General features: G+C 37.1%; 1 protein-coding gene across 1 annotated transcript in view; it reads right to left on the bottom strand.

The window, feature by feature from the left end:
• Positions 1-12,692, bottom strand: part of LOC143642180 (myosin-15-like) — a 96,603-nt gene that overhangs the window by 81,231 nt on the left and 2,680 nt on the right. The window contains 2 exon segments of the mRNA XM_077110340.1: positions 1,709-1,872; positions 6,052-6,117. Coding sequence (XP_076966455.1) covers positions 1,709-1,872; positions 6,052-6,117 — 230 coding nt within the window.

Below are 12,692 nucleotides of genomic sequence, written 5' to 3'. Positions count from 1 at the left end.
GGCCACATAGAAGAGACCTAAATATGTCTGAGGAAAGATCAAAACAGATTTCAGAAAACAGGTTAGAAATACATTCAAGTTTGTCATTTCTTCCCCTGTCAGGTAATATTTGATCAAATATTTACTCATAAAGGAATACAAAAGAAGAGAACTTTTAGATTCTTATAAAGAAGGGACTTCTAACTGGAAGATACAGAACCAGGTTAGACTAACATAAGGACCTGGGATTACCTCTTCCTTGAGAGATTTGCTGTTATGGTATAGATATGAGGTGTCCTACAGAAGCTCCTATGTTAATGCAGAGATATTCAGAGGTAAAATTATTAGATTATGAGAGTTGTAACCTAATCAGTTAATTTTAGTTTGAATGGACTAAGTGCTAACTATAAACAAGTGGGGCATGATTGGAGGAGATCACTGTTCATATTCGCTGTGGCACATTCCCTTTTTTTTCTCTCTGCTTCCTAACTATCTGCCATGCCCTTCCACCATGATGTCCTGTCTCACTTGAGCCGAGAGCAATGGTATTGCCCCACCATGAACTAGACCTCTTAATCATGAACTCTAGTTGCATTAATTGAATATTTTGGTCACAGCAAAGCAAAACTGAGTAAAATATCTACTAACTGCTAACATGTCTAATATAGACAGCTTTTGAAGACAAAGAGAACACTAACAGCAGGAATTTTGATAAGTAGCCATCAGACATTTGAGGCTGGAAGGGAATCTCTGTCTCAGCAAGATTAAGAACCTGACTTTTAGAACACCAAGAGAAAATAAATAGCTTCTGTGGGTCAGTCTGTCACTGAAGTGGTTGAATTATGGCTCCCAAAAATATGTTTATATTGTGTATATTCTAAGCCCTAGAACTGGGTTTGGATAAAGGTTGATGAACACTGTGGTATTCATTATTACCGTTGGGCCTATAAATGAAGCATGTTATTTTTTCATTAACTGATTCACTAAATACGTGTTTATTGCACACCTGGTAGGAAAATCAAAGCACGACAGAAACTTGGTGTGTCTTTAGTGGGCTCACAGTCTACTGGTCACTAATGCATAAACTTTCTGATCTCCAGGATGACAATTTCTATCATCAATACATGTACACTTTAGGGGTTCCGCTCATTTCTTTCTCTAATGTCCAGACAGAGATTGCCATGTAAGATACTCAATAACTGCTTTTAGGAGTGTTGAATAAATGATTATCTATCTCTACACAGGTATTCATGTGTGTATAAATATGTCGTGTGCATATTCATGAATACAAGCAAACCCCATAAACTATGTCAAAAGAAAAACAGCTCAAATATAATTTCCACTCACAAAATTTCTTAAAAAGAAGTTGAGGGGGCTGAGGTTGTGGTTCAGCAGTATAGTGTTTGCCTGTCACATGTGAGGCCCTGGATTCGATTCTCAGCACCACATATAAATAAATAAATTAAATAAAGGTTAAAAAAAAGAAGTTGAGAAACTTAATTAATAAGGAACAGAGTTAACCTGATCTATCAGGATCTAAGACTTATGCTTTTAATTTACCAAAATGACCTGTGGGAAGAAACATGAATGCTGACAAAATAAAATTGAGGAAATGCTAAGATAATTCCCTCCCAAAGGGGTGTTTCTCAAACACAGTTCCTATGTAAGTGTGCATTAGTTAAATGTAAAATATCACCCAGGAGAAGTGAGTGCGAGCATGATATTTTACCAGTAAATAGATATACATACATAGATCATCCATTGGTCATAGCGTCTCTTAAGGGTACGTAGCACAGATGTTTCTTTGAAGTGAGTCAGCATTAGCATGTCTTCAATCATTTCAAAATTTGTAGGATTCATCTGCTGGATTTTGTCCTCCTTGACACTCAGATTCTGCAAAGAGAAGACAATTATAAGATCCATTCCCCATCTCTCCTTTGATTACTCATTTTAACTTGTACTGGAAAGAATATTCAGAGGAAAAAAAAATGCTTTCTTAGAGATAGGACCAGAAGAAATTAAGTCAATTTCCATGGAAGAAACAGGTTCTCCCCCTAGAAGAAACAGTTTCTCCCCCTACCAAAGCCCCCTTCTTGCCTAAAAATAAAGAAAAGCATCATTTTATAGAATCAAAATTTTCTATCTTACAATGCCCTAATCTTACGGTTTTTCACTGACCCTGAGGAGCTCTGAGAGTACAAAGAGCACACTATGCATGATTTAGCCCTTCTATTGATGTTCCAACGTATGTTAGAAGTTCTGAAGAAGCAATCCGGAGGGCAGAATCAAAGACGTAGATATCATCCTTTCAGATATAGTTCAAAACCTATGTCTCCCTCTATCAACTATCCTAGCTTGTAATTTTTTTTCCTTTGTTCATTCTTGCCACATATACAACCTATACTACTGCCTTGATATCAGTAACTTGTGTGCATATTTTAATGACTATGTTAGATTATTTTACAACTACGTTATAAGTGCCTTAAGAAAAATTTAGATTCTGTCTTCTGTAGCTACTAAAGCACCTATTGCAATGACAGGGACATTAATCACTCATATTTTTTTCAGTACTGAACCCAGGGCCTTGTGCACTAGGTGAGTATTCAAGTCACTTGGATTATAGGAGTACGCACCCCATGCAGGAATATTAATATTTTGATTAATATGTCTGCATCGTTACTATCAAATTGTTGCTTGGGTTTTTTTCAAAGGTTTCCTAATACCTTTGTTACAACCCTTTTTCTTGATTAGAAAGTACTAATGTCAAGTGACTGCCCCGTTTTACTCCAGCTGATGATGCCTTCTTCTCTCAAGGCTCTCATTCTCTTCATGGTCTTGATCCAATTCCCATCCATAGGAACTCTGACAGTGTTCCAACAGTAATCCCTTCTCTTTGGGGGTTACTTTGATTTTCAAGTTTTACAGATTCCTTCTCTTCTGCCTTTCAAAAACATATAGAACATATGCCGATCCCTACATCATCAAAAACCTCCTTTTAGCCTTGATTCTATTTTCTGACATGACTAGTTTTTTTCAATGCATAATATTTTATATTTACTGGCTTTATTGGCTTTGTTAACATTACAAGCATCAGAGGAAATCAAAAGTTTAATAACTTCTAACATGGGGATGAAGAAGACTGGAACCAGGGAGATATATCATGAGGCTGGGAGAATGAGTCCTCCATTACACAGTGGAAGGTCAAGCAGGACACAGTAAGTCACCTTTAGACTCCTCCTTCTAGATGCATTAATGTTATACATGTTCTTCTTCCTATGCTTTCCTTTTATAGTATAACCACATTGTATTTACAAATCACTTTAAATACTGAAGAGACAATGAGTTTAACAAATGTGCTCAGAAAAATAAACTTGTATTTGGAGGCCTAATAAATTGCTTTGGACATTATCAAGAAAGTGAAGACAATAAATAGACTGGGAAAAATATTTGAAAATGATATATCTGACGAGGAACTTATCAGCAATGTTGATGTATCAGCAATATATCTGAACATGCAGCAATGTTCAAGTCTGAGCTTTTGTTTTGGGGAAATGATTGGATCATGAGGGTTCTGACCTCAACAGTGGATTAATCCATTGATGACTGAATGAACAACTGGGAGGTAGAAACTGTAATCAGTATGCATGATTGAAGGAAGTAGGTCATTGGAGGTGTGACCTGGAAGGCTATTTCCTGTCCCAGCTCCTTCTCTACTCCCTGCTCATTCCCACACTTGCTCTCGCCCACCCCCACCACACACTGCCTGGTTGCCATAAGCTGAGAAGCTTTCCTTCTCTATGCTTTTATGCCATGATGTTTTAGCTTTCCTCAGATCTAAAGAAATGGAGTCAGCTAAGCAGGGACTAAAATCTCTGAAACCATCAAACAAAATAAACTTTTCTTCCTTTAAATTGTTTACATCAGTTATTTTGTTTACAGCAACAAAAAGCTGACTTTTTGTTGAAAGCCCTGCCACTCTCTGGCCTCTTGTAGCTTCCTGTCTCACAAGCAAATGATCCCCTTGGTCTCAGATGAATTTTTTCCACTGTGATTCCATTTATCACAATAGTCTCACCAGCACCAAGCTGACAGTGGCAACATGTCCTTGAAGCTCCAAAACTGTGAACTAATAAAATCATTTACATAAATAAAGTTACCCAGCTTCAGGTATTTCATTGTAGTAACAGAAAATGGACTGCTACGGAAAACAGAAAACCAGTACCAAGGAGTGAGGTTGATACTATAACTATACTTAAAAACATTAAAGTAGCTTTGGAACTGGGTGATAGGAAGAAATTGGAAGAGTTTATAGGAGCAGGCCAGGAAAAATCTAGAATGCTGAAAGCAGAAATGTGGTGAGATGCTCTGAATGACCATTCCTTCCAGTCCTGATATACCAGGCTCTGACCAACCACTGCATCCATTGTGGCTTGGGCAGTGACGTGCTTGGACAGCAAGGCCAGTCTTCTGAGTAGGTGTACCCATGGGGTTGAGCTATACTCACCTATTCTTTTGTAATTCTACCACTTTGCCTTGTTCTTGAATAGAATGTTCCATGGAAATTCCCTTTATGTGTCCCCTTCTCTTGCTCTGCCTTTGGATGTGACCTTCCTAGATGTCAGTCAGTCTGGTGACAGCAGACATCACGAAGCTAGACTCAACCCCCTGAAACCCTTGCCTCATTTGAATGGCTTCTTCCCAATAAAAGGGTTCTACACATGCATCTCCATATCTCTCTCTCTCTCTCTCTCTCTCTCTCTCTCTCTCTCTCCCCAAATCCCTAAGGTGGAAATAGCTGTCACAGGTCCCAAAGAAAAAAGGATTTCTCTGTCTCTGTGTGGTTATTTTGTGCAGCCCAGTTTTCCTGGAGTGACCTTGAGTGTTTAGTCATGGAACACGACACAGAATTTTATGAGCAATTCTGTTGAGTACTTCAAAGATGAAAAGAGTAAGAAATGGTTTCAGATGAAAAGGATGATTCAACTGAAAATTGGAGAAAAGATCATCTTTGTGACACAATTGCAAAGAACTTCAATGCATTCTGTCCATGCCTTAGAACTTTATGGAACTTTATGATGAACTAGTTTATTTGGTGGAGGATATTTCAAAACAACAAAGCATTCAGGCTGCAGAATAGGTATTATTGACTGCTTGTAGTCAAATTCATAATGAAACTTGAAATAAAAAATAAACAGAGTGGAAAGATTTGGGAAAGATTAACCTAGAAAACAGAGTGGAAAAGTGTATTCAGTAGAAAAAGACTAGGGTGAAGCCCGTAACTATTTGCTAACATAATTAGCATGGATAAAAGGGAATCAGTTGCTTTGTATCAGGACCATGAGAAAAAAAAAAAAAAAAACCAATGGCATCACAGAAACCTTTGAGGCTACCCCTCTATCATATTTTAGAGGACAGGAAAGGCAGAATTATTTCAGGAACCTATCCCAGGGAGCTCTCCATGGGAATGTTGCCCAGTACTGCCCTAGGATTCATTTCCTTGGATTGAGTCAGTGAAGCACTCTACGGCTCCCTCTCAGGTTCAAGTCATCCCTTACACTCGTGCTAGTAGTGGACCTTGTAGCATCAACATGAAGCTGGTTTTGCAAGCATACACAATGCAAGATTTTAAAGGAGAGTCTGGGGATCAGGCAGAAGTTTGCCATAGGTATAAGCCCCTGCAAAAATTATGCGGCCATACCTAGTGGAGTCATTAGGGTGACTGCTGACCTCAAAAAGTAGAGTAATGACAACATACAGTTCTTGCTGGATAAAGCTCTACACATTGTGAAGACGCAACCTGAGAGAGTAACCACATGGCCTGTGACAAGCAAAGAGGTGGGGCTACACAAAGTTGTGGAGACTGCTGTAGTTTGCATCCAAAAGACCTATGTCCCCCAAAGACCTATGCGTTAAAGACTTGGTCCTCGGGGTGGTGCTATTGGGAGAAGGTGGGACCATTAGGAGGTAGGGCCTAACTATCAGGTCTCCTGATAATTGACGGCATAACTTTAAGAGAGATAGTGATTATCCAGACTATTCCTCATTCTTAGTCATAAGGTAAGGAGGTCTTACCCTGCCACTTGCTACTGCCATTTTGAGCTGCCTCACAACAGCTTTTAGGCCTAAAAGCAACAGGGCCTAAAAGCAACAGGGCAAAACAACATTAAGTAGAACTTCTAAATTGGAGTTGAAATAAACCTTTATTTCTCAGTTAATTATCTCAGATAGATTGTTATAGTGACAGAAATCTGACTAACACAGCCCTCCCCCATAACAATTTGAACAGAATGCCAGACTTAAACTTTAAGATTTAATGTCTGCTTTACTGAGTTTAAGGCATGCTTTGAATTGACTACTTCTTTATACTTGCCTATTTCTTCCATTTGAAATCAGAATGTTTATCCTATGTCTGTTCTTCCACTGGATCTTAAAAGTATATAACATTTTTTTTTTCCTGTTTTTACAAGTCCTCCTTGCTGGAAAAAGTTTGTCTTAGATCTCAGATAAACTTTTGGACTTGAACTTTTAATTGATGATGGGAGGTAAGAATTTGAATTACTGGCATGGAATGAATACATTCTGTATTATGAGACGAATGTGAATCGGGCATGATGTTATGGTGTCCCCCAGCGGTTTATATGTTGGAAGTTTGATCCCAGTGTAACAATGTTGAGACATAACATGGAACACTTGAGGTGGGGCCTAATAGAGATGTTTAGGTCACTGGGAATACTACATTCAAAAGGGAATAGCTAGTTCTTAAGAGATCCTGAATTAGTTCTCAAGAAAGAGTTGTTATAAAAGAACAAGTCTGGCCAGTCCCTATTATCTTCGACTTCCAGACAACTAGAGATCTCTCTCTCTCACATGTACTTCTACCATTTTGATACTATCCACCATAAGATCCTCACCAGAGCCGAGTTTTTCCTGGTACTATGTCCTTGAACATCCAGAAGTGGGAGTAAATTAAATCCCTCTACCTCATAAATTTATCAACAGAGATAAATTTCATTATAGAAAATGAACTAATACATAACTCAGTAGCAGAAAGGCAATAACCCAATTAAAAATGGGCAAAAGTCTTAAATAGATACTTTCCAAAGAAGATATACAAAGACAAGTACATTAAATAATGTTCAACAACGTTACTCATTAGAGAAATGCAAACAAAAATTATATCAAAATACCCCTTTACACCCATTAATATGGATGTAATCAAAGAGATACTATCACTATCATGTATTGGTGAGAACAAGAAGAAATTGTATCATTTATGCATTGCTGGTAGGAAGGCAAAATGGTGCAGCTACTATGCAAAACAGTTTGGCTAGTCCTCAAAATGCTAAACATGGAGTTATATGACTCAGCAATTTTACTTTTACATCTCTATCCAAGACAAATGAAAATATATATTGATACAAAAACTTTCACACATTAACGACAGCATTATTTATAATGGCTAAAACATGTAAACAACCCGAATAACTATCAACTGATGAATGGTAAAACAAAATGCGCTATATTTAACTATGAAAAGGAATTAAGTATGTATATATGCCACAAAATTAAAGCACTTCAAAAATTTGTTAAGTGAAAAAGCCAGACACACACAAATATGCAAAAATCAATTTTATGATCCCATTTATATGAAATGGCTAGAACAGGCAAATTTATAAAGACAGGAAGCATATGAGTCATTGCATAAGGGTACTGGGGGAGGCAAGAAGGAGTAGTGATTGCTAATGGGCACAAATCTTCTTTTGGAGATGATAAAAATATTCTAAAATTACATTATGGTGATGGTTGTAATATATAACTCAGCCAAAATTCAAGATAGTTATTACACAAACTAAACAAGTTTTTACTCTTATTAATTTTATTTTGTATTTTCCTTATAAACTGTCTAAATGTTGCCTGTTAATGTTTTGTAGAGGTATTACTTCAAGAACAAAACCTGGGTTAATTTAAGATAATAAGCCATCACCTATGGGGCAGGTAGGATAGTACAGACCCCAATTAATAAAAAGGGTAAATGATTATAAGGTTATAGACATTAAGGTTAAAGCCCAGTACTCTTAATTTAAGACTGGTGAAACTTATTTGCTAGATGTTTAAGATCAAGACTTAAAAATTAAAGTTAAATTAAAAGAGTCAAGAAAACCAATATTTAGCTCTTGCCCTTGAGTCAGTCTGAATCCAGGGAACAGGGAACTTCTCTAAAGAGCTTTGCAACTCTGGACTATATAACCTCCCTTCAGGGAGATTAATGAGACCACTGGAGAACAGAAAGTCAATCAGTGTACTTGCTATGAAAAGGAGGTTCATTGGAGAAGAGAGACATGCCTGATGCTTCCAAGGGAAGCCACATGCTCAGCAAGACCTGGCCTCATCCTAGCACAAATGGCAGAACTAAGAAGCTGCTCTCAAGTTCCCTCAAGAGTGACTCCCATGGGAACTCATCTGACTCTTAACAATAGATAGAAACAGAAGTCAGTTTGACCTGCTTCATCTTAAACACCTAGCAAAAACAGTTAAAATCAAAACACAGCTATTCCTGGACATTTAAAAAATAATAATAGTTGAATGTAACTTAAGATATACACTTGCGTTAGCCTCCCAAAATAAATAAGACTGGAGACTATAAAAGAGAGATTCTTAAGAAGGAACATTATGCTTAATAACTATCAAGTGAAACAGCCAAGTCAGAAGTTTTTAGCCAATTTAAGGCTTACAGATCTTCCTAACCTCCTACATAGGTAGGATTAATATTTACTAACATGATTATCTAGCCCTAAGAAACAGAAATAAAGCATTCTCTACTAGACACAGAGGTCATACAACTACAAAGATTTTATGAGATCAGATGACATTAAGTAGCTTAACTACATCTTATGGTAATGGACATCTGTAACATTAAAAGTTAAATGTGTGTTTACCTTCCTGATAACTCTAAGGAGGTTAAAGATTTATATTCCCAAATAAAAGCCTTGTCCACTCTGGCCTTATTATGGGGACAACTTCTCAGCCCTCACACCCCCTGGTGAGAGAACGTCTATCATCATCATGATATACATTGACATGTTCCAGATGCTGAAACATTTACTCAGTACTCATGTTTTTGTTTCTCTCATAGAAGCACCCATCCCCAGATGACTTTACAATCTGATCTTCCCCAACCAGACTTCAATCTGACCCAAATTCTGAAAGGGAAATCCAAACTGCTTGCCTCACCTCACGTCAAGCTCCCCCACTCAGCTCAAAGAAGCCAGAGCAGTCATTGCCCTTTTTCCTTACAGCAGTAAGGAGTTCCTAAAATTAGAGTGGGGAATGAAGCCAGAATTAGACAGGCAATAAGTATTGGTAGGTAAATCGAGTCAAGTCAGATCAAGGAGGCCAAATTTGAGTGAGTCCAGGAAGTTGGAGACCGGCCCCTGAGAGATTGAAGGGTTAATTTCTTTAGAGCCCTTCCTTCATCCTTATCAAGAACTTGCCCCTGCTCAGTTGCTAAGGTAACCTATCCCAGGAATTGCCCCTCCCTACAGGGAGCTATAAGGTTGTCAATTATTGTTTCCAGGGCTGCTCAGTCCTGCCCTTCCCCCTTCATCCCACCTGTTTCCCATCTTTTGACCATCCCACTGAGCATTCCTGGAACTACTCTCAGGCTACCAAGATACAGAACTCATCACCGATAACCGGCAGTATTATTGCATAATTCTCTACACATACTTGTTAAAACTATTGACTGTAGACTTTAAGGAGGTGAACTATATGGTATGTAAATTTTATCTCAATAAAGTCTTTTTATCTAAGTTGACAATTGGGCTGGGAGGATAACCCACTGGTAGAGTGATTGTACTAAGAACCTCTGCTTGATCCCCAACACCAAAAAGAAAAAAGAAAAGTACAAACAATGATGGAAAAGAAATAAAAGACATTTAGATCTTCGTTTTGCTTTTTTTTCTAATACAATATTATCTCAAAGCAAATATCCCTTTGTGTCCATACTTAACTGAATTGGGGCATTCTGAATTTTCCGTTGTACTTACCTTTTAAAAAGGACCACTTTTAAAATTTTTCCTTAATTGCATTACTTAGTTATAAAATCCATCAAATATGGGATTATTTTACACACAGATATCTACTCTCTGGAAGACATTAAAGAATGGTATTTACAAATGGCATCCAGAATTTTACAACTGCAAAGGCACTCCCTTAGATTAAGATTCTTTCAATAAAAAGATATGAACATTAAAAAGATAAACTTTGGGGATGGGGATGTGGCTCAAGCAGTAGCGCGCTCGCCTGGTATGCGTGGGGTGCTGGGTTCGATCCTCAGCACCACATAAAAATAAAATAAAGATGTTGTGTCCACCGAAAACAAAAAATAAATATTAAAAAATTCTCTCTCTTTAAAAAAAAAGATAAACTTTCTTGATAGTAATTATAACTATTCATTATAGGTTATGACTTGATACAAAGTAGGGATGGAAAAGAATTAGAAAGAATACAGAGAAGACCAAAGAATTATCTATAAAATCCACAAAGAAGTGTTCATCAAAGTCAGGCAAAAATGTTCATTCTGTGGGGCTGGCAGATCAACAGCAGGTGAGTGATAGAGGTGAAGGTTCTGAGAGTGAGCTGTCGCCTCGATACTACACAGCTGCTTTGAATGTCCTGATGATAGATAGGTAAAAGAGGTTGGGGGCTGTCTGTCATGGTTTCATTTCACCTTTCCCCTTGAACCTTACAGAACTATGACACAGCACTTGACCTAATCTTTTCTTTCAGAGGTCATAATTCTGAAATCCAGGCTTGTTTTTTTCTTTTCTTTCTTTCTTTTTCTTTTTTTTTTTTTCTCTCTTTCTTTCTTTCTTTTTTTTTTTTTTTTTTTTTTTTTTTTTTTTTTTTTTTGGTACTGGGGATTGAACTCAGGGGCACTTGACCACGGAGCCACATCCTTAACCCTATTTTGTATTTTTATTTTGAAACAAGGTCTCACTGAGTTTCTTAGTGCCTCACTTTTGCTGAATCCGCTTTGAACACACAATCCTCTTGTCTCAGTCTCCCTCCTGATTGGCTGGGATTAGTCTTTCTTCAAGCCTTCAATGTCTTTCTCTAGCCTTTGACATAATTGGCCATTTCCCCCATCTCTTGGCTCTCTGACACTGTGCTATTTTTATTCAGATTATATACCTCTTCCTTTATCCAACAAACATAATTTGGTTCATAGATCTATTAGGTCATTATTTACTCCAAGGTCAATCTTCAAAAAAAAAAAAAAGAACTTGAACCATTGATGTAGAAAAGGACATGAATTCCAGATCCTATGATGTTTGCCATGGCAACTGTTTTATTTATTCAGTTGTGTTCATTGAATCTTTGATGGTAAGTAGAGGAGTACTTTAAAGACAAGTGCGATCTCTGACTGGTATCAGTGCCATCTCCTACCCCAGGATTTAATGAAAATGTTAGAGAAAGGAAATGTTTAATTATCTGATTAAATAGAGAACATTACCAAGATGAATTTGATGTTCTTTTACCTATCCCTCTCTAGTCTCAACAATTATTTTTCCATCATCTTCACTCCCTTTAACCATAGCCTCAATATATGAATTCTTCCCATCACAAACCCAGTATTTCTTCTTCCCTGAAGAAAAAAAAAAAAAAACTATACTACTGTTATACTACTTGTAGAAATATCCACTGGGTATGTTTATATTGATTCACATTATCTCATTTCTAGTAAATCTGCTTGTTGACTTGGAGCCATCAAAATATATAAAATTGTAAAAGTCATATAAAATCATATCCTGAAAATGCATATCCTGAAAATACACTCACATGATGATTCTATAGGAAAAAACAATGTCTCAGCAAGCAGAGGTTTATATTTCCATCTAACTCATTGTCCTCTGGCTTTCCATTTGTTGTTTGTCTTTTAAATACTGGGTTTGCTTTGCATTTAATATTTTGATTCATTTATGCAAACAATGATTTTGTTTTGTGTTGTGTGTACAGCACAGCACCATAGAACACTTTGTTGCAAGAATGTTACCTACCAATATCTACCAGCGAATACTTACCTACTTTTCCAAACCCCATAACCTATCTCCACTAATAATTCCATGCCCTAGGCTATTGCCTTGGTCCTTGTAAAATTTCCTCAGTTCCCCTTAAAAATCTTCACTCAGAAAGGTCTGGTTACTGCTAAACAAAATTTTAGGTCCATGGTCTTCATTAAATCTTTGATGGTAAGTGGATGAGCATCTTAAAGACAAGTGAGGTCTCCAAAGGATGTCAGTGGCATTTCTTACCCCAGGTCTTTAATGAAAATATTAGAGAAAGGAGTTTATTCAAACCATATTTTTAATCTTTGATTGAAAATCTGCAAAGAGAATTATGTGCTAGATTTGGAGGGGATATTGAGGAGAGAGAACAGTTATTTTTGTCAAATAATAAAAATGACTCATATTTCTTCCATACATTATTACTTTTCTCTCTTCAGCTTCCTCTTATAGCCATGTTCCATCCCTAAGCAAAGAAGCCCCTCCACAAAATGGTTAACCCAGAAAAGATTTTAGGTGAAATGGGGCGGAACTCTTGTGAACACCTGAGGCAGATTCTCTAGGCTCACTTCAATACTTCCTAAATTCTCTCCCCCTGAGGCAGATAGCCAGTATAGATGAATAAGAAATTTACTTTCAAAGAAAAAT

The sequence above is a fragment of the Callospermophilus lateralis genome, chromosome 10 (assembly GCF_048772815.1).
Source record: "Callospermophilus lateralis isolate mCalLat2 chromosome 10, mCalLat2.hap1, whole genome shotgun sequence".
NCBI classification, from domain to species: Eukaryota; Metazoa; Chordata; class Mammalia; order Rodentia; family Sciuridae; genus Callospermophilus; species Callospermophilus lateralis.
Note: the sequence above shows the minus strand (reverse complement) of the source record. Positions and strands in the feature narration are given on the sequence as shown.